The following is a 16,576-nucleotide window of genomic DNA, read 5'->3' on the forward strand; positions in this document are numbered from 1 at the left end:
TTTTCAGAGATACGATTGTAACGATCATAACTCTAAATAAATTGATGCATTTAAGTCTGGGCTGTCTGCCCCAGGCTGCCTGCCCCGCCTCGCTCTGAAGCAAAAGACAGAAGTCAGGCAGAAATCAACTTTCTGCACTGTGACGCATGACGCAGAGCTTACTGCTCTAAAGCCCTTCGTTTCCATTGTGGTCTACGGCAGTATATCCACTATAGGACAGTGACACTTTTAGCACCATGGTTTTGGGCGTTGGAGTCTTCATCCCTGCATGAGTGCAGCCCTCTATCATTCGTAGGCAAAGATCCCACCCTTTCCCCACTCATCACACAGTAGGAGTGGATGCAAGCATGCGTAACTTCGTGCCTTGGCTTCGGTAAATGTGTTATAATGATAATCTTGTGTTATTATTATTATACTGAGTCCCCTTGTCACACTAGCCTCCCCCACTGTGGCACGCCAGGCCCTAGCTGCAAATCGCTAGCTCCTTTAGTAGCAGAGCTGCTGTATTTGTTCCCCCTCTAAATTGTTATAAAAGACTAGCAGGGTTTTTGTTCCCTTGTAAAATTGATCCAAATATTGGAGTCAAGCGCAAAGGGAGAAATATGTGCATACAGTAAAGGCAGTTATCTGCTGTGTGGCATTAAAACTGCCCCTATCATCATGCCCTTAGCATTTATGCCAAAAACTTGGGTTGATATGCAAATAATGAATGTTAAAAAGCAATTTAGTTCCTCTCATTTCACATATTACTTAATGTTGCATTCATCAAGAGAGTTAGCTGTTTCATCATGCTCCGTTTCTCAATTTTTTGTGTGCATTTTATTACTCGTGCATAGTGCATACTTTGATTCGTGCCAGGTGCCTATGAGGGGCTATGACTGACAGCACTAGTGCTGAGCCTGAAGGCAAAGCAAAGTGCATTCAGGGGAGAGTGAAAAGAGGGTGGTGAACAGGAAAGAGAGGAGGGGCTTGCATATCTAACATAAAGCACACATAACTGAAGGCCCTACTCCTTCCACAGGCCTCAATATTATTTAATTCACAGTCTCAGAATTTCATAACTGAAACATTTTCAATGTTAATTAATTATAACTAATCATTGTCATTACTCATTTATCTTAAACAGCTAACAACCAATGACAAAGCCAACAGTACTGACAGGTTTTAGATGTATGGCAGTTTTTGTGTTATATTTTTGGATGCAATAACATCTCAGAGAAACCAAAATGCAGGCCAGGTGGCACAATAAGGGAATCACAGACATTTATTTTGCATGCTTCCTTTTAGAGAGCCACCACTTTTTTCATCCCACTTGAACACATTCCTGCACATATTTCTGCATGACTGATTGCAGCCAGCCGATGTTGGTGCTTCTTGATGCCTAGTTAGAGTACTTTCTTCCAAAGTTGATGCCGCATGCAGTGCAAGACACTGGGTAAGCGCACACTTTAAAGGACCTGAGGTTGTTGCAGTGTACAATTAGCACATTAAAGTAAAGGGTGAAATTAATAATGCAGTAAGATATGGGGCAGTTTTTAATGTGTTTAATATTTCAAGAGTATACATTCATAGTGCTTTATAAACCTTGCTTTCTCACTAAATTTATTTCCTTTCAAATGCACCATTTGTCAATCTTCTTTCAATTTTTTGGGGAGGAGGACCCACCCTGGACCCCGCGTTTGTCTATTAAGCTTGCTCGCTTCACACACTACATAAAAGTCATACCCAGACTTTTACGACCCACCACTTTCAAATGTCACAGCCGCCACTGGAGAAGGAGACCATGACCAATATGAAGACTGGGATGGCTCCGACATCAGCGCTACTAGAAGTTTCATACAGCACTCCTGCAGAGCCTTCAGATGGAGACGCTGACAGGAGTTGCACTCTTCGGCGTTGTGGTGCTCTCCCAGGCACCACATACAAACATAGTGGGGGTCTGTAGCCGACATCTGTCGTCCAAAGGGCTTAAAGCGTGAAGACATGGACAGCTAATAGCACACTATTCCGTCAACGAAAATGTCAAAGTAGGCAGAAAACGGCCTAACCAACCATTACCGGATTCACACTGCAAGCACAGAAAAGAAGGAGCTGACGTTGGTGAGGTGGTTATATGGACTCCACTGATATCACGTCCAGTGGACGGTGAAGATACGGAAACGCGTGATGCCCTCTTCCGATGCGTAGATGTACCAAGGGAAAAATGTTTCTGGATCCAGGCTCGATCTTGGGAAGATTCTAAAGTAAGGAGTCTACAGCTAGATTTCTTAATCACATGGGAGGCACAACCAAATGTTTGGCTGTATCTCACTCTCCTTCACTTTACCACAGTCACAAGCACAGGCACATGTTGGCACGGACACCATCCGAGTAGCATGCTATACACCCATGCCACCAAAACACTTCCTAGAGAGGTCAAACTCCATGTATGCATTACTATCCGCCCACACACTAGTACATGACTGGGCACAGCGACAAAACATGAGAAGAGCATATTAAACACCTGATCTTCAAGTGTGACATGAAAACACCACTGATAAAGATCCTATTAAAGACACTCACTCTCCCACCCAAGCTGTCCCAGGGAGCAGCATACTAGCCACCAATAATGGGCTTCGGCACCCCCTGCAGGGGTATGAATTGCCATACAAACGCAACTACAATACAATGCTGTAGAACGACCTATTGCAACCGGGTAGTCTGTAAAAAGTCCAAAGAAAAGGAAGGAAGCCACTGAACGACCTCCATCGTTTTCATTGCTTATCCTCCACTAAAGGTCCTTTGTGCCAGGCCTCTTGCTGTACTTGGATATTGCTGTCTCACCACCACCCCAGCTGTTCATTGTACTTAAACTCGAGCTCCCATCCTTCACCCAGTCTATCCTCTCCTCGGGTCCCTACCCTGCATGACCTGCTTACATCTTCCAGCGGCCCAAGTGAGATGCGGAGGGAGTGGGGTCTCCGCTTGCCACGGAGGCAGTGATGAGCAACATTACACTCGCTGCTCGTTCTCGCAACCAGGAGCCAGAACCTAGTGAACGAGCCGCAGCAGCCGGACACTATCTGCAGAGCTGCCGAGTGACCCCGTGTCATGGGCGCCACTTCCACCAGTCCTGGCTTCATTGCATAGTCGGCAGCTTTGTTTTGGGGAAGATGTAAGCAAACAAGAGTTCAGTCTTACAGGCCCTGGCTGTCACAGGCTTGAATCCTGCACGGGCATCTTGTGACCCACTGACCCACAACAGACGCTCGGAACCTGTTGAAATCTCTTTTCGTTCACTTTCGTGTTTCAGGCACCATTTGCTCACACTGTCCTTGACGGATTTCCAGTTTAAAGGTCTAGGTTTTGGAGGCAGACAACAGTACGCAGCTGATGCGCTTGTCGCGGTTTGGCTGTTGCTAGGCAACAGGAGCAGGCTCCCGCTCTCGGCCGCAACATCAAATGACACTCCGCAAATTTGGGGATTCTTTGAAAGACAAAGGCGGCCAGTAAAAGCCGTTTTTTGGAAGTTAGAGCCGGTGTTATGGGTTAATCCGTGAACATGCCCAGGGTGTTTTTTGTGGACTAATGCTAGGCAGTGTTGCGTTTTTGAGATAACAAACTTACCGGGTGTCTACAGTCTGGGCCAAGATAAGCAGACAGCTCACCATAGTCGCGGAGTCACTTCCTGCAGGGAGGAGTAAAGACAATGCATTTAGTCAACTGCTTTCCTTCGCGCTTTGATTTTCAAGATCAATAACACATTTCTGCACAGACTCTTGTTCGCACCAGCAGACAGAAGCAGCACCAACAGGACAAACGATCAAACACCGGACTGACAGCTCAAGGGCCACCTCGCACTTCAATGAGGTGGCAATGCATTCACTTGTAAATGAAGGATGCTAATATGTTGCACAATAAAGTGATGTTTAAAGAATTGTACATGTAGCAATGAAGACTTTTGTCGGATTTTTGAGTCTGCCTTGAGGGGATGTAAATTTAAATCTCACAAATTATAACAATATTCTGTCATAAAAAATTCTGCAAAGAAATCATGTATAAACTTTAACATGCTTGATGTTTGGTTATGAAGTAACAAAAACTGTGGCCTAGATGAATACCAACAAACGCTGGTCTGTAGTATGTATTTAATGTGTTTGGGAACAAAAGGTGTATTGTCAACTGAGCACACGAACGAGTACCTTAAGATGGTGGGGAACAGAGGTGCCCAGAATAGCCAAAGGAGGGAAGAGGACCACCAGCCTCTAGGAAACGAAGTTTTGAGCCACAAAGGGTACCTCTGAAAGGCTAATAGGGCTGGTGGAGAGTCAGTCACAAATCGGGTGCGTTTCTGGTGGTCGAGGAGGGAGACTGAGGCCCTTGCCAGTGTTGCCCCACTGGCAAAGAGCCAGCAGCTGAAGAGAGGGGTGGGGCTGGGCCATGGGAGGAGGGGTGGAGTTAGTGCACTAAGTGCGCATGTTAGTTTGGCCGGCCATTTTAGGCCAGCCAAACTAACACGCACACTTAGGTGTTTCCAACCCGACTGTTTTGCACAGCCAGGTGGAGAAACTGCACAGACTCCAACGCAGTGTCTGAGCAGCAGACCAATCCTGACGCTGCACTCATGCTAGGTATAGCTATAGCATGAGAGCAGTGCCAGGATTGCTTGAGGAGCCTGTGCTGGTGTCCCATGGACTGCTGGGACACCATCAGAAGAGGAGCATGAGGCGGCCGGTAGCATCAGGACAGGTATGTTTATTTTTTTTATTATTTTTTTTTTTTTTTATTTATTGTCCCCCCACCCGCCCCTCCCCTTGTGATTTGTGGCAGCCGCCACTGCTCTCTTGCTTGTATGTGGAGTTTTGGTCTCCACCCACCACTGCCCCCATCACACACTCGATAGGGGCCTGCAAGGGCCACCGCCTATCAATTAGTAGATACTCAACTCAGGAAAACCAATGCATTTCACATTCTCCAATTTAGACACTTTGGGGCATATTTATGAGAAAGTGGTGCATTTGTCCCGATGCACCACTTCTCCTGCGTCACCCTTGCCCCACCTAACAGCCCCATAGTTGTGCTGAATTTACAATAAACATAACATAACATAATGTGTATTTTTGATGCTGTTGTGGTTCTTTGCTGCACTAGCGTCAAAGATTTTGACAATGATTGATTATAATGGGTGTGTCATTTTAATGCCTGCCTTGAGCAGGCGTTAAAAATGACAGAAAAAAATGGCACAGTGAAATCTATTAAATTTAATTGCACCATTTTTTCGGGCCTCCCTGCGTCGGAATGCCCCCTTGCAAACATTATACCTGGCGCAGGCATAATATGGCACAAGGGGTTGCAAAGTGGCACAATGCATGCATTACGCAACTTCGAAATCTGGGATGGGGGAAAGGACACTTTAGCGCTGCCTTCGCATAAAAAATGACACTATGGCAGCACTAAGGCGGCGCAAGGGGCATGTAATATGCCCCTAAATATATATGTTTTATGGCAAAATGAATATTGGGGATTAGGGGATGTTGGATATAATGTATTTTCACAGTATTTGGCATCAAAATTAGTAAACGGGATACTATTAATCAAAGCGATTTCAGTCATAGTGTGCTTTCCCTTGGAGACTGAAACCTACATACCACAGAGCACACCCTCGGGTGCTGCTTTTGGGATCATGATTAGATGACCTTGGTACTAATAGAGACTCGTGTTAGCTAAATAGTGGCCCAAACTAAAACCATGTGGGATTTGGCCAACAGAGAGAGGGAGAAAGAGAGAGAGAGGCAGGGAAAGGAGGGTAGAAGCTAAAGAGAGATTGGAAAAAAAATGACAGAGAAGGAAGGGGAAAGAGAATTAGGTAGAGTAAGAAAGGGTGGAAGACAGAGAGAAAACTGTGCAGTCCAAACGTCTCTCCATCGGCAGTAAAATCTGCCATGTCTGATCTGAAAGGACGCTTATGGATGCTACAACCCGAGACAAACCTGAAGTTCTGTGTCTCCAGAATGAAGAAGCAGCGGACAGGGAGACGCAGCTTTCCCTGTCTATGCTAAAACACACACCTGTCAGAAGGAGCCCAATGTATTGTACTGCAGCGTTTATATAGCGCTTACTCCTCTTACATGTCTAGTGGTAAAACACACACCTGTCAGAAGGAGCCCAATGTATTGTACTGCAGCGTTTATATAGCGCTTACTCCTCTTACATGTCTAGTGGTAAAACACACACCTGTCAGAAGGAGCCCAATGTATTGTACTGCAGCGTTTATATAGCGCTTACTCCTCTTACATGTCTAGTGCTAAAACACACACCTGTCAGAAGGAGCCCAATGTATTGTACTGCAGCGTTTATATAGCGCTTACTCCTCTTACATACACCTGTCAGAAGGAGCCCAATGTATTGTTCTGCAGCGTTTATATAGCGCTTACTCCTCCTACATGTCTAGTGGTGAAACATACACCTGTCAGGAGGAGCCCAATGTATTGTACTGCAGCGTTTATATAGCGCTTACCACTCTTACATGGGGCACTGAAGCGCTTGCCGGTGTAGGCATCGAGCTACACCATGTTTGTGTGGGATTGGAAGGTGTGGTTTTCTTTCCATGTGGTGCGCAACAATTACCGACCTTGTTATGGTGCTCGGGGGCACAGCGCTGAGCAGCATGGCGGGGGCGGAGCTTGGTCAGTAAGAATGGGGAGCGGAGGGTGGGGGGGGGGGGGTCGGGGGCTTCAGATTTACCAACGTTTTCAGATTTTCAGATCGGCATATAATGTTAAAACATAACTAAATACAATTCGAGAAGCAGGGCACATGGCAGGGTCTTAAGGGCAGTGGAAACAAGAGGACTGGGGTTTGGTAGGGGTACGTTGTAAAAGAAAAAACAATATTTTGTAAAATAACCGACATTTTTGCACACTTTCATAAGAGAGAGAGAGAGAGTGGGTGTGTTTGTGTTTATGTAAAGTCTCTGGTGAAATCCGACACACCTCACCATACCGGACTGAGAGCCCTCGTACTCAACTTCTTCAGAAAATACATTTATTGAGGGGATATAACACCCCAAGCACTCCCCCCTCCTGTGCTACGTCCCTGAGTATGTTGGGTGACGAGGGGTGAGAGACAGAATCACAGTTTACGGTTTTCACTAAGTGACAGAAAGAAAAGACAGTCTGTAGAGGGGAAAGGAAGGGACCCAGAGAAAGGGACGGAGGAGAGAGTCGTGAACACAGAGAGGGAAGCAGACGAACAGAAAGGGAGGCGGGGGAAGGAAAGTGAAAGAAGAGGAGTAGAGAGAGGGGGAAGACGGGAGAGAGGAAGAGTGAAGCACAGAGAGATAGGAATGAGAGTGGGAGTCAAAAAAGAGAAGCAAGAGCGAGACGGGGTAAGGGAGAGAACACGGCGAGAGTGACAAGGGTGAGAGTAAAGGGGAGAGAGTGCAAGATGAAAGAGAATTAGGAGAGTACTGAAAAGAGAGGCAGGAGAGAAATAACTATTAGAATACTAGTAATATCAGCGATGTCTGCGGAAGTAGAGAGACGATGCGGGAGGAAGGAGAGACAGACATCAAGATACAGAGAGGAGGAGAGACAGACATAAAGGTATAGAGGGGAGGAGCGCCAAGGACACAAAGGTATTGGGGGGGGGGGGGTGGGGGTCACAAAGACACAAAGGTATAGAGAGGAGGAGGGAGACAACAAGGTACAGAGAGGAGGAGAGACAAACATAAGGGTATAGAGGGGAGTAGCGCCAAGGGCACAAAGGTATGGGGGGGTCAGAAAGACACAAAGGTACAGAGAGGAGGAGAGACAGACACAAAGGTATAGAGAAGAGGAGAGGTATAGGCGCAAAGGCATAGAGAAGAGGAGAGACAGACACAAAGGTATAAAGAGGAGGAGAGACAGACACAAATGTATAAAGAGGAGGGACAGACACCAAGGTATAAAGAGGAGGAGGGACATACACAAAGGTATAGAGCGGAATAGAGACAGACACAAAGGTATTGAGAGGAGGAGGGACAGACACAAAGGTATAGAGAGGAATAGAGACAGACAGAAAGGTATTGAGATGAGGAGAGACAGACTCCAAGGTTTAGGGATGAGGAGAGACAGACTCCAAGGTTTAGAGAGGAGGAGGGACAGACACAAAGGTATAGAGTGGAGGAGAGACAGACACAAAGGTATAGAGCGGAAGGGAGACAGACACAAATGTATAAAGAGGAGGAGAGACAGACTCCAAGGTTTAGAGAGGAGGGGAGACAGACTCCAAGGTTTAGGGATGAGGAGAGACAGACTCCAAGGTTTAGGGATGAGGAGAGACAGACTCCAAGGTTTAGAGAGGAGGAGGGACAGACACAAAGGTATAGAGAGGAGGAGAGACAGACACAAATGTATAAAGAGGAGGAGAGACAGACTCCAAGGTTTAGAGAGGAGAAGGGACAGACACAAAGGTATAGAGAGGAGGAGAGACAGACACAAAGGTAAAAAGAGGAGGAAAGAGAGACACAAGGGTATAAAGAGGAGGAGAGACAGACACAAATGTATAAAGAGGAGGAGAGACAGACTCCAAGGTTTAGAGAGGAGGAGAGGTATAGGCGCAAAGGCATAGAGAAGAAAAGAGACAGACACAAAGGTATAAAGAGGAGGAGAGACAGACACAAATGGATAAAGAGGAGGGACAGACACCAAGGTATAAAGAGGAGGAGGGACATACACAAAGGTATAGAGCGGAATAGAGACAGACACAAAGGTATTGAGAGGAGGAGGGACAGACACAAAGGTATAGAGAGGAATAGAGACAGACAGAAAGGTATTGAGAGGAGGAGAGACAGACTCCAAGGTATGGAGTGGAATAGAGACAGACACAAAGGTATTGAGAGGAGGAGAGACGGACACAAAGGTATAGAGCGGAAGAGAGACAGACACAAATGTATAAAGAGGAGGAGAGACAGACTCCAAGGTTTAGAGAGGAGGAGAGACAGACTCGAAGGTTTAGGGATGAGGAAAGACAGACTCCAAGGTTTAGAGAGGAGGAGCGACAGACACAAAGGTATAGAGAGGAGGAGAGACAGACACAAATGTATAAAGAGGAGGAGAGACAGAATCCAAGGTTTAGAGAGGAGAAGGGACAGACACAAAGGTATAGAGAGGAGGAGAGACAGACACAAAGGTATAGAGAGGAGGAGAGACAGACACAAAGGTATAGAGCGGAAGAGAGACAGACACAAATGTATAAAGAGGAGGAGAGACAGACTCCAAGGTTTAGAGAGGAGGGGAGACAGACTCCAAGGTTTAGGGATGAGGAGAGACAGACTCCAAGGTTTAGAGAGGAGGAGGGACAGACACAAAGGTATAGAGAGGAGGAGAGACAGACACAAATGTATAAAGAGGAGGAGAGACAGAATCCAAGGTTTAGAGAGGAGAAGGGACAGACTCAAAGGTATAGAGAGGAGGAGAGACAGACACAGAGGTAAAAAGAGGAGGAAAGAGAGACACAAAGGTATAAAGAGGAGGAGAGACAGACACAAATGTATAAAGAGGAGGAGAGACAGACTCCAAGGTTTAGAGAGGAGAAGGGACAGACACAAAGGTATAAAGAGGAAGAGAGACAGACACAAAGGTATAGAGAAGAGGAGAGACAGACACAAATGTATAAAGAGGAGGGACAGACACCAAGGTATGAAGCGGAGGAGGGACAGACACAAAGGTATAGAGAGGAATAGAGACAGACACAAAGGTATTGAGAAGAGGAGAGACAGACACAAAGGTATAGAGCGGAAGAGAGACAAACACAAAGGTATAGAGCGGAAGAGAGACAGACACAAAGGTATAGAGAGGAGGAGAGACAGACACAAAGGTATAAAGAGGAGGAAAGAGAGACACAAAGGTATAAAGAGGAGGAGAGACAGACACAAATGTATAAAGAGGAGGAGAGACAGACACAAAGGTTTAGAGAGGAGGAAAGAGAGACACAAAGGTATAAAGAGGAGGAGAGACAGACACAAATGTATAAAGAGGAGGAGAGACAGACTCCAAGGTTTAGAGAGGAGAAGGGACAGACACAAAGGTATAAAGAGGAGGAGTGGCAGACACAAAGGTATAGAGAGGAGGGGTGACAGACACAAATGTATAAAGAGGAGGGACAGACACCAAGGTATAAAGAGGAGGAGGGACATACACAAAGGTATAGAGCGGAATAGAGACAGACATAAAGGTATTGAGAAGAGGAGGGACAGACACAAAGGTATGGAGTGGAATAGAGACAGACAGAAAGGTATTGAGAGGAGGAGAGACAGACACAAAGGTATAGAGCGGGAAGAGAGACAGACACAAATGTATAAAGAGGAGGAGAGACTGACTCCAAGGTTTAGAGATGAGGAGAGACAGACTCCAAGGTTTAGAGAGGAGGAGGGACAGACACAAAGGTATAGAGAGGAGGAGAGACAGACACAAATGTATAAAGAGGAGGAAAGAGAGACACAAAGGTATAAAGAGGAGGAAAGAGAGACACAAAAGTATAAAGAAGAGGAGAGACAGACTCCAAGGTTTAGAGAGGAGAAGGGACAGACACAAAGGTATAAAGAGGAGGAGAGACAGACACAAAGGTATAGAGAAGAGGAGAGACAGACACAAATGTATAAAGAGGAGGGACAGACACCAAGGTATAAAGCGGAGGAGGGACAGACACAAAGGTATAGAGCGGAAGAGAGACAGACACAAAGGTATAGAGAGGAGGAGAGACAGACACAAAGGTATAAGGAGGAGGAGAGACAGACGAAGGTTTAGAGAGGAGGCGGGACAGACACAAAGGTATAGAGAAGAGGAGAGGTATAGGCGCAAAGGTATAGAGAAGAAGAGAGACAGATACAAAGATATAAAGAGGAGGAGAGACAGACACAAAGGTATAGAGAGGAGGAGTGACAGACACAAATGTATAAAGAGGAGGGACAGACACGAAGGTATAAAGAGGAGGAGGGACAGACACAAAGGTATAGAGAGGAATAGAGACAGACACAAAGGTATTGAGAGGAGGAGAGACAGACACAAAGGTATAGAGAGGAGGAGAGACAGACACAAAGGTATAGAGCGGAAGAGAGACAGACACAAAGGTATAGAGAGGAGGAGAGAGACACAAAGGTATAACGAGGAGGAAAGAGAGACACAAAGGTATAAAGAGGAGGAGAGACAGACTCTAAGGTTTAGAGAGGAGGAGGGACAGCCACAAAGGTATAGAGAGGAGGAGAGTCAGACAAATGTATAAAGAGGAGGAGAGACAGACTCCAAGGTTTAGAGAGGAGGAGAGACAGACTCCAAGGTTTAGAGAGGAGAAGGGACAGACAAAAAGATAAAAAGAGGAGGAGAGACAGACACAAATGTATAAAGAGGAGGAGAGACAGACTGGAAGGTTTAGAGAGGAGTAGAGACAGACTGCAAGGTTTAGAGAGGAGGAGAGACAGACTCCAAGGTTTAGAGAGGAGGAGAGACAGACTCCAAGGTTTAGAGAGGAGAAGGGACAGACACAAATGTATAAAGAGGAGGAGAGACATACTCTAAGGTTTAGAGAGGAGGAGGGACAGACACAAAGATAAAAAGAGGAGGAGAGGCAGACTCTAAGGTTTAGAGAGGAGGAGAGACAGACACAAGGGTTTAGAGAGGAGGAGAGACAGACACAAAGGTATAGAAAAGAGGAGAGGTATAGGCGCAAAGGTATAGAGAAGAGGAGAGACAGACACAAAGGTTTAGAGAGGAGGAAAGAGAGACACAAAGGTATAAAGAGGAGGAGAGACAGACACAAAGGTATAAACAGGAGGAGAGACAGACACAAAGGTATAGATAAGAGGAGAGACAGACACAAAGGTATAGAGAAGAGGAGAGACAGACACAAAGATATAAAGAGGAGGAGAGAGACACAAAGGTATAGAGGAGAGAGAGACACAAAGGTATAAAGAGAAGGAGAGACAGACACAAAGGTATAAAGAGGAGGAGGGACAGACACAAAGATATAAAGAGGAGGAGAGAGAGACACAAAGGTATAGAGAGGAGGAGAGAGAGACACAAAGGTATAGAGAGGAGGAGAGACAGACACAAAGATATAAATAGGAGAGAGAGACACAAAGGTATAGAGAGGAGGAGAGAGAGACACAAAGGTATAGAGAAGAGGAGAGACAGACACAAAGATATAAAGAGGAGGAGAGACAGACACAAAGGTTTAGAGAAGAGGAGAGGCATAGGCGCAGAGGTATAGGGGTGGAGAAAGGTTGGCCTGGGCTGGGAGATGAGGGTTAGTAGGAGAGAAGAATTCGAGGTTGACGTTCTAGTTCTGTGTACGTAGAGGATGTAGGGAGACAGAGAAAGAAAAGAGGGAAGGAGAGGGATGAAAGAGAAGCACTGACACCGCATGTGCCTTTCGCGGACTTAGGTTATTATTTTAAGACTTTAATGGAAAATGCAGCACAGAGTAAAATGCACACACAAGTTTGCCCCCAGCTTCCAGGGAACGTGGCAAAGTGCAGCAACATTCAATTTGCACCTTGCAAATGCACAAAATCCATTCATTTCCTGCTTCCATCGAGGGCACCGCACCACCTACCTGCAGGAATAGATTACTTATCGGACACGGGCAGCTAAGAACATGCAATTATCGTCCTGTCACACAGAGCCCTCTCTTGGTGTGGTGGGCACCGTCTTCTGCGTGTAACTGTGCGCCCACCAGTGGAGGCGCTCAGCCAGGGGGACAATACCTCGGGGGGGCAAAGTGACTGCGGAATCACCGCTGTGCAACGACACACGAAAATCACGAGGCCTTCCCGTCTGGAAGAGAACGGTTTCCGTTTGTGAAAGAGAAACGGGCTCTTTGAAGGCCAAAGATCCCAGCCTCCGAAGGCGAGAGACGCCAGTGAATGAATGGGAAAGATCCCAGTCAGGGCCGGACCGCCCATAGCGGCCATCGGGCTGGAGGAGTGGGGGCCGGTTTGGCACTATGGGGGTTATTCTAACTTTGGAGGAGGTGTTAATCCGTCCCAAAAGTGACGGAAAAGTGACGGATTTACCACCAGCCGTATTACGAGTCCATTATATCCTATGGAACTCGTAATACGGCTGGTGGTATATCCGTCACTTTACCGTCACTTTTGGGACGGATTAACACTCCTCCAAAGTTAGAATAACCCCCTATGGGTCCTTAGTAACAGAAGCAGCAGTGCGGCATAACACTCACTCTCCTTTCCAGCCTCCGCGCGGGGGCCTTCTCTTTCCAGGGTTGCCTTGGGTTCCCAGCCCGGCCCTACGATAACGCCCCAGAGTGCGAGTGAGAAACACTTCAGTGCCTGAGTGTTAAAGACCGCTTGTGATGAGAAAGGGCCTAGTGTCTGAATGTGAAAGACACAAGTCAGAAGGTGATGGATCCGAGTGTCTCAAACAGGAAGTCCCCGGGGTCACAATGGGAAAGACCACAGTGTCTGAGCAAGAAGTGACCCAGTGCCTGAACAAGAAAGGCCCCGGTGTCTGAAAAATAAATCCCCCAGCACCTGACAGGAATGGCCCCATTGTCTGAACAAGAAATGCCCCAGTGTCTGAACAAGAAAGGCCCCAGTGTCTGAACAAGAAAGGCCCCAGTGTCTGAACAAGAAAGGCCCCAGTGTCTGAGCAAGAAAGGCCCCAGTGTCTGAGCAAGAAAGGCCCCAGTGTCTGAGCAAGAAAGGCCCCAGTGTCTGAGCAAGAAAGGCCCCAGTGACTGAGCAAGAAAGGCCCCAGTGACTGAGCAAGAAAGGCCCCAGTGTCTGAACAAGAAATGCCCCAGTGTCTGAACAAGAAATGCCCCAGTGTCTGAACAAGAAATGCCCCAGTGTCTGAACAAGAAAGGCCCCAGTGTCTGAACAAGAAAGGCCCCAGTGTCTGAACAAGAAAGGCCCCAGTGTCTGAACAAGAAAGGCCCCAGTGTCTGAACAAGAAAGACCCCAGTGTCTGAGCAAGAAAGGCCCCAGTGACTGAGCAAGAAAGGCCCCAGTGACTGAACAAGAAATGTCTCAATGTCTGAACAAGAAATCCTCTAGTACCGGACAGGAAATGCATCGCTGTATGAGCAAGAAAGGTTCCAGTGTCTGAACAAGAAAGGTTCCAGTGTCCGAACAAGAAAGGCCCAGGTGTCTGAACAAGAAAGTCCCCAGTGTCTGAACAAGAAAGGCCCCAGTGTGCGAACAAGAAAGGCCCCAGTTTCCGAACAAGAAAGGTTCCAGTGTCTGAACAATAAAGTCCCCAGTGTCTGAACAAGAAAGGCCCCAGTGACTGAACAAGAAATCCCCCAGCACCTGACAGGAACGGCCCCAGTGTCTGAACAAGAAAGGCCCCAGTGTCTGAACAAGAAAGGCCCCAGTGACTGAACAAGAAATATCCCAGTATCTGAATAAGGAATCCCCTAGTGCCAGACAGGAAATGCCCCACTGCATGAATAAGAAAGGCCCCAGTGTCTGAATAAGAAATATCCCAGTATCTGAATAAGGAATCCCCTAGTGCCAGACAGGAAATGCCCCACTGCATGAATAAGAAAGGCCCCAGTGTCTGAATAAGAAATCCCTCAGTGCTGCACAGGATATGCCCCGCAACTGAACAAGGAAGGCCCTATCGTCTGAACAAGAAAGTCCTCAGTGTCAAAACAAGAAAGGCCCCAGTGTCTGAACAGGAAAGCCTCAGTGTCTGAATAAGAAATGCCCCAGTGACCGAACAGGAAACGCCCCAGTGCCCGAAAAAGAAATGCCTCAGTGTCTGAACAAGAACGGCCCAGGTGTCTGAACAAGAAAGGCCCAGGTGTCTGAACAAGAAAGGCCCAGGTGTCTGAACAAGAAAGGCCCAGGTGTCTGAACAAGAAAGGCCCAGGTGTCTGAAGAAAGGCCCCAGTTTCTAAAGAAAGGCCCGGTGTCTGAACAAGAAAGGCCCATGCAAGAATGCGACAGAGACATCCCTCTATGTCTGAATGAGAAAGATCCCAATGTATGATTAAGGAAAAGCTGTGTCTGAATAGGAGACTCCAGAGTCTGAATATGAAAGACAATGTGCCTGAATGAGAAAGCCCCGTGTCTCAGTGAAAAAGGCCTCACTGCCTGATGGTGAGAGACCCTAGTGTTCGAATGAGAAAGGCCACAGTGCATCAATGAGAAAGGTCCCAGAGTCTCAATGAGAAAGGCTCAGGTGTCTGAATGTGAAAAGCCTCTGTTTGCAATGAGAAAAATCGATTGTCTATAGGAGAAATACCCCCTCTTGCCCGAACAAGAAAGGCACTGTGTCTGAGTGCCAAAGATGCCAGTGTCTGAAAGTGAAAGAGACATCCAAAAACATGAATGCCAAGGCCCCAGTTTCTGAATGGCCACATGTCGGAAACTGAAGGATCCAGAGTCTGAATGAGGAGGACTCCACCCTCTTTATGTGTAAAACTCAGTGACAGAATGAGGAAATGGAAACCAAAATCAGCCCTGGGAAAAAGATTCAAACCACCCCACCACACCAGAAGATAGCAACTAGAAGAGGTCAAGGGAGGTTGTTGGATCATGGCAGGCCATTCTGCTCTGAAAGCAGCACCATAGCCCACAGCCTCTAGGGAAATGCCAGAGTGGCAGAATGGCCACCGAAGCCCTGAATCTGAGTCAGAAAGCCTTTAGTGTATGACTGTGTAAAATGATGGATCTACAATGACTGTGTCTGAAAGCATCTAAACCTAGATCCCCATATCTGAAACCTAAAGGCTACACTGACAGAATGTAAAATATCTCATTCTGAAAGTCTCGGTGAGAAACAGTGTCATAATAAGAAAGACCCCATGTCTGATTAAGAAAAGACCCTAAGGTGTAGACGACAAAGACCCCCTTGAGTGAAAGAGGAAGACCAAGGATCAGAATGAGAAAGTCATGAGTGTCCCAATGAGAAATACTGCAGTGTCTGAAAGAGACAGACTAAATTACACTGGGGCCTTTCCTGTCTGATTGAGGAATATTCCATTACCAGAAAGAGAACAGTGCCAGAATGTGTAAAACTAAGAATCAGAAAGATGCCAGCGTCAGCATGAGAAAGTTCCCCTGTGTCTAGAAAGACCTTGTGGTCTAGAGGAGTAAGACCTTGTGTTTGAATGATGAAGATCTAGTGTTTGAGTGAAAAAGACCCAATTGAATGAATAAAACAATCTGAAAATGAAAGAATGAGAAATGTCTGAAAGTGAAAGATCCAATGTCTGAAGTAGAAAGGTCCCAGTGTCTGAATGTGGATGAGAAGGATCCCAGTGTCAGAATGTGTACTAGAAATGCCCCAGAGTAGGAAAGGGAATTAAAAATGGACTTGTCTGTGTGTGGAAGATCCAGTGTCGGAACGAGAAAGGTCCTAGTGCGCTGAGCGTGAACAAGAAAGGTCCTAATGTCTGAATTTGAACGAGAAAGGTCCCAGTGTCTGAATGTGAAAGAGAAAGGTCCCAATGTCTGAATGTGAAAGAGAAAGGTCCCAATGTCTGAATGTGAAAGAGAAAGGTCCCAATGTCTGAATTTGAAAGAGAAAGTCCCAGTGTCTGAATTTGAACGAGAAAGGTCCCAGTGTCTGAATTTGAACGAGAAAGGTCC

At 46.6% G+C, this 16,576-nt stretch overlaps 1 protein-coding gene across 9 annotated transcripts in view; it reads right to left on the minus strand.

Annotated features, from left to right (window-relative positions):
- The window catches only part of RYR3 (ryanodine receptor 3), a 1,450,647-nt gene that overhangs the window by 493,624 nt on the left and 940,447 nt on the right, over positions 1-16,576 (minus strand). For all 9 annotated transcript variants that reach the window (XM_069208992.1, XM_069208994.1, XM_069208991.1 and 6 more), the window contains one exon: positions 3,607-3,667. In XM_069208992.1, coding sequence (XP_069065093.1) covers positions 3,607-3,667 — 61 coding nt within the window. The remainder of the gene's footprint in view (positions 1-3,606; positions 3,668-16,576) is intronic.

This window comes from Pleurodeles waltl, chromosome 9, assembly GCF_031143425.1.
Source record: "Pleurodeles waltl isolate 20211129_DDA chromosome 9, aPleWal1.hap1.20221129, whole genome shotgun sequence".
Taxonomy (NCBI): Eukaryota; Metazoa; Chordata; class Amphibia; order Caudata; family Salamandridae; genus Pleurodeles; species Pleurodeles waltl.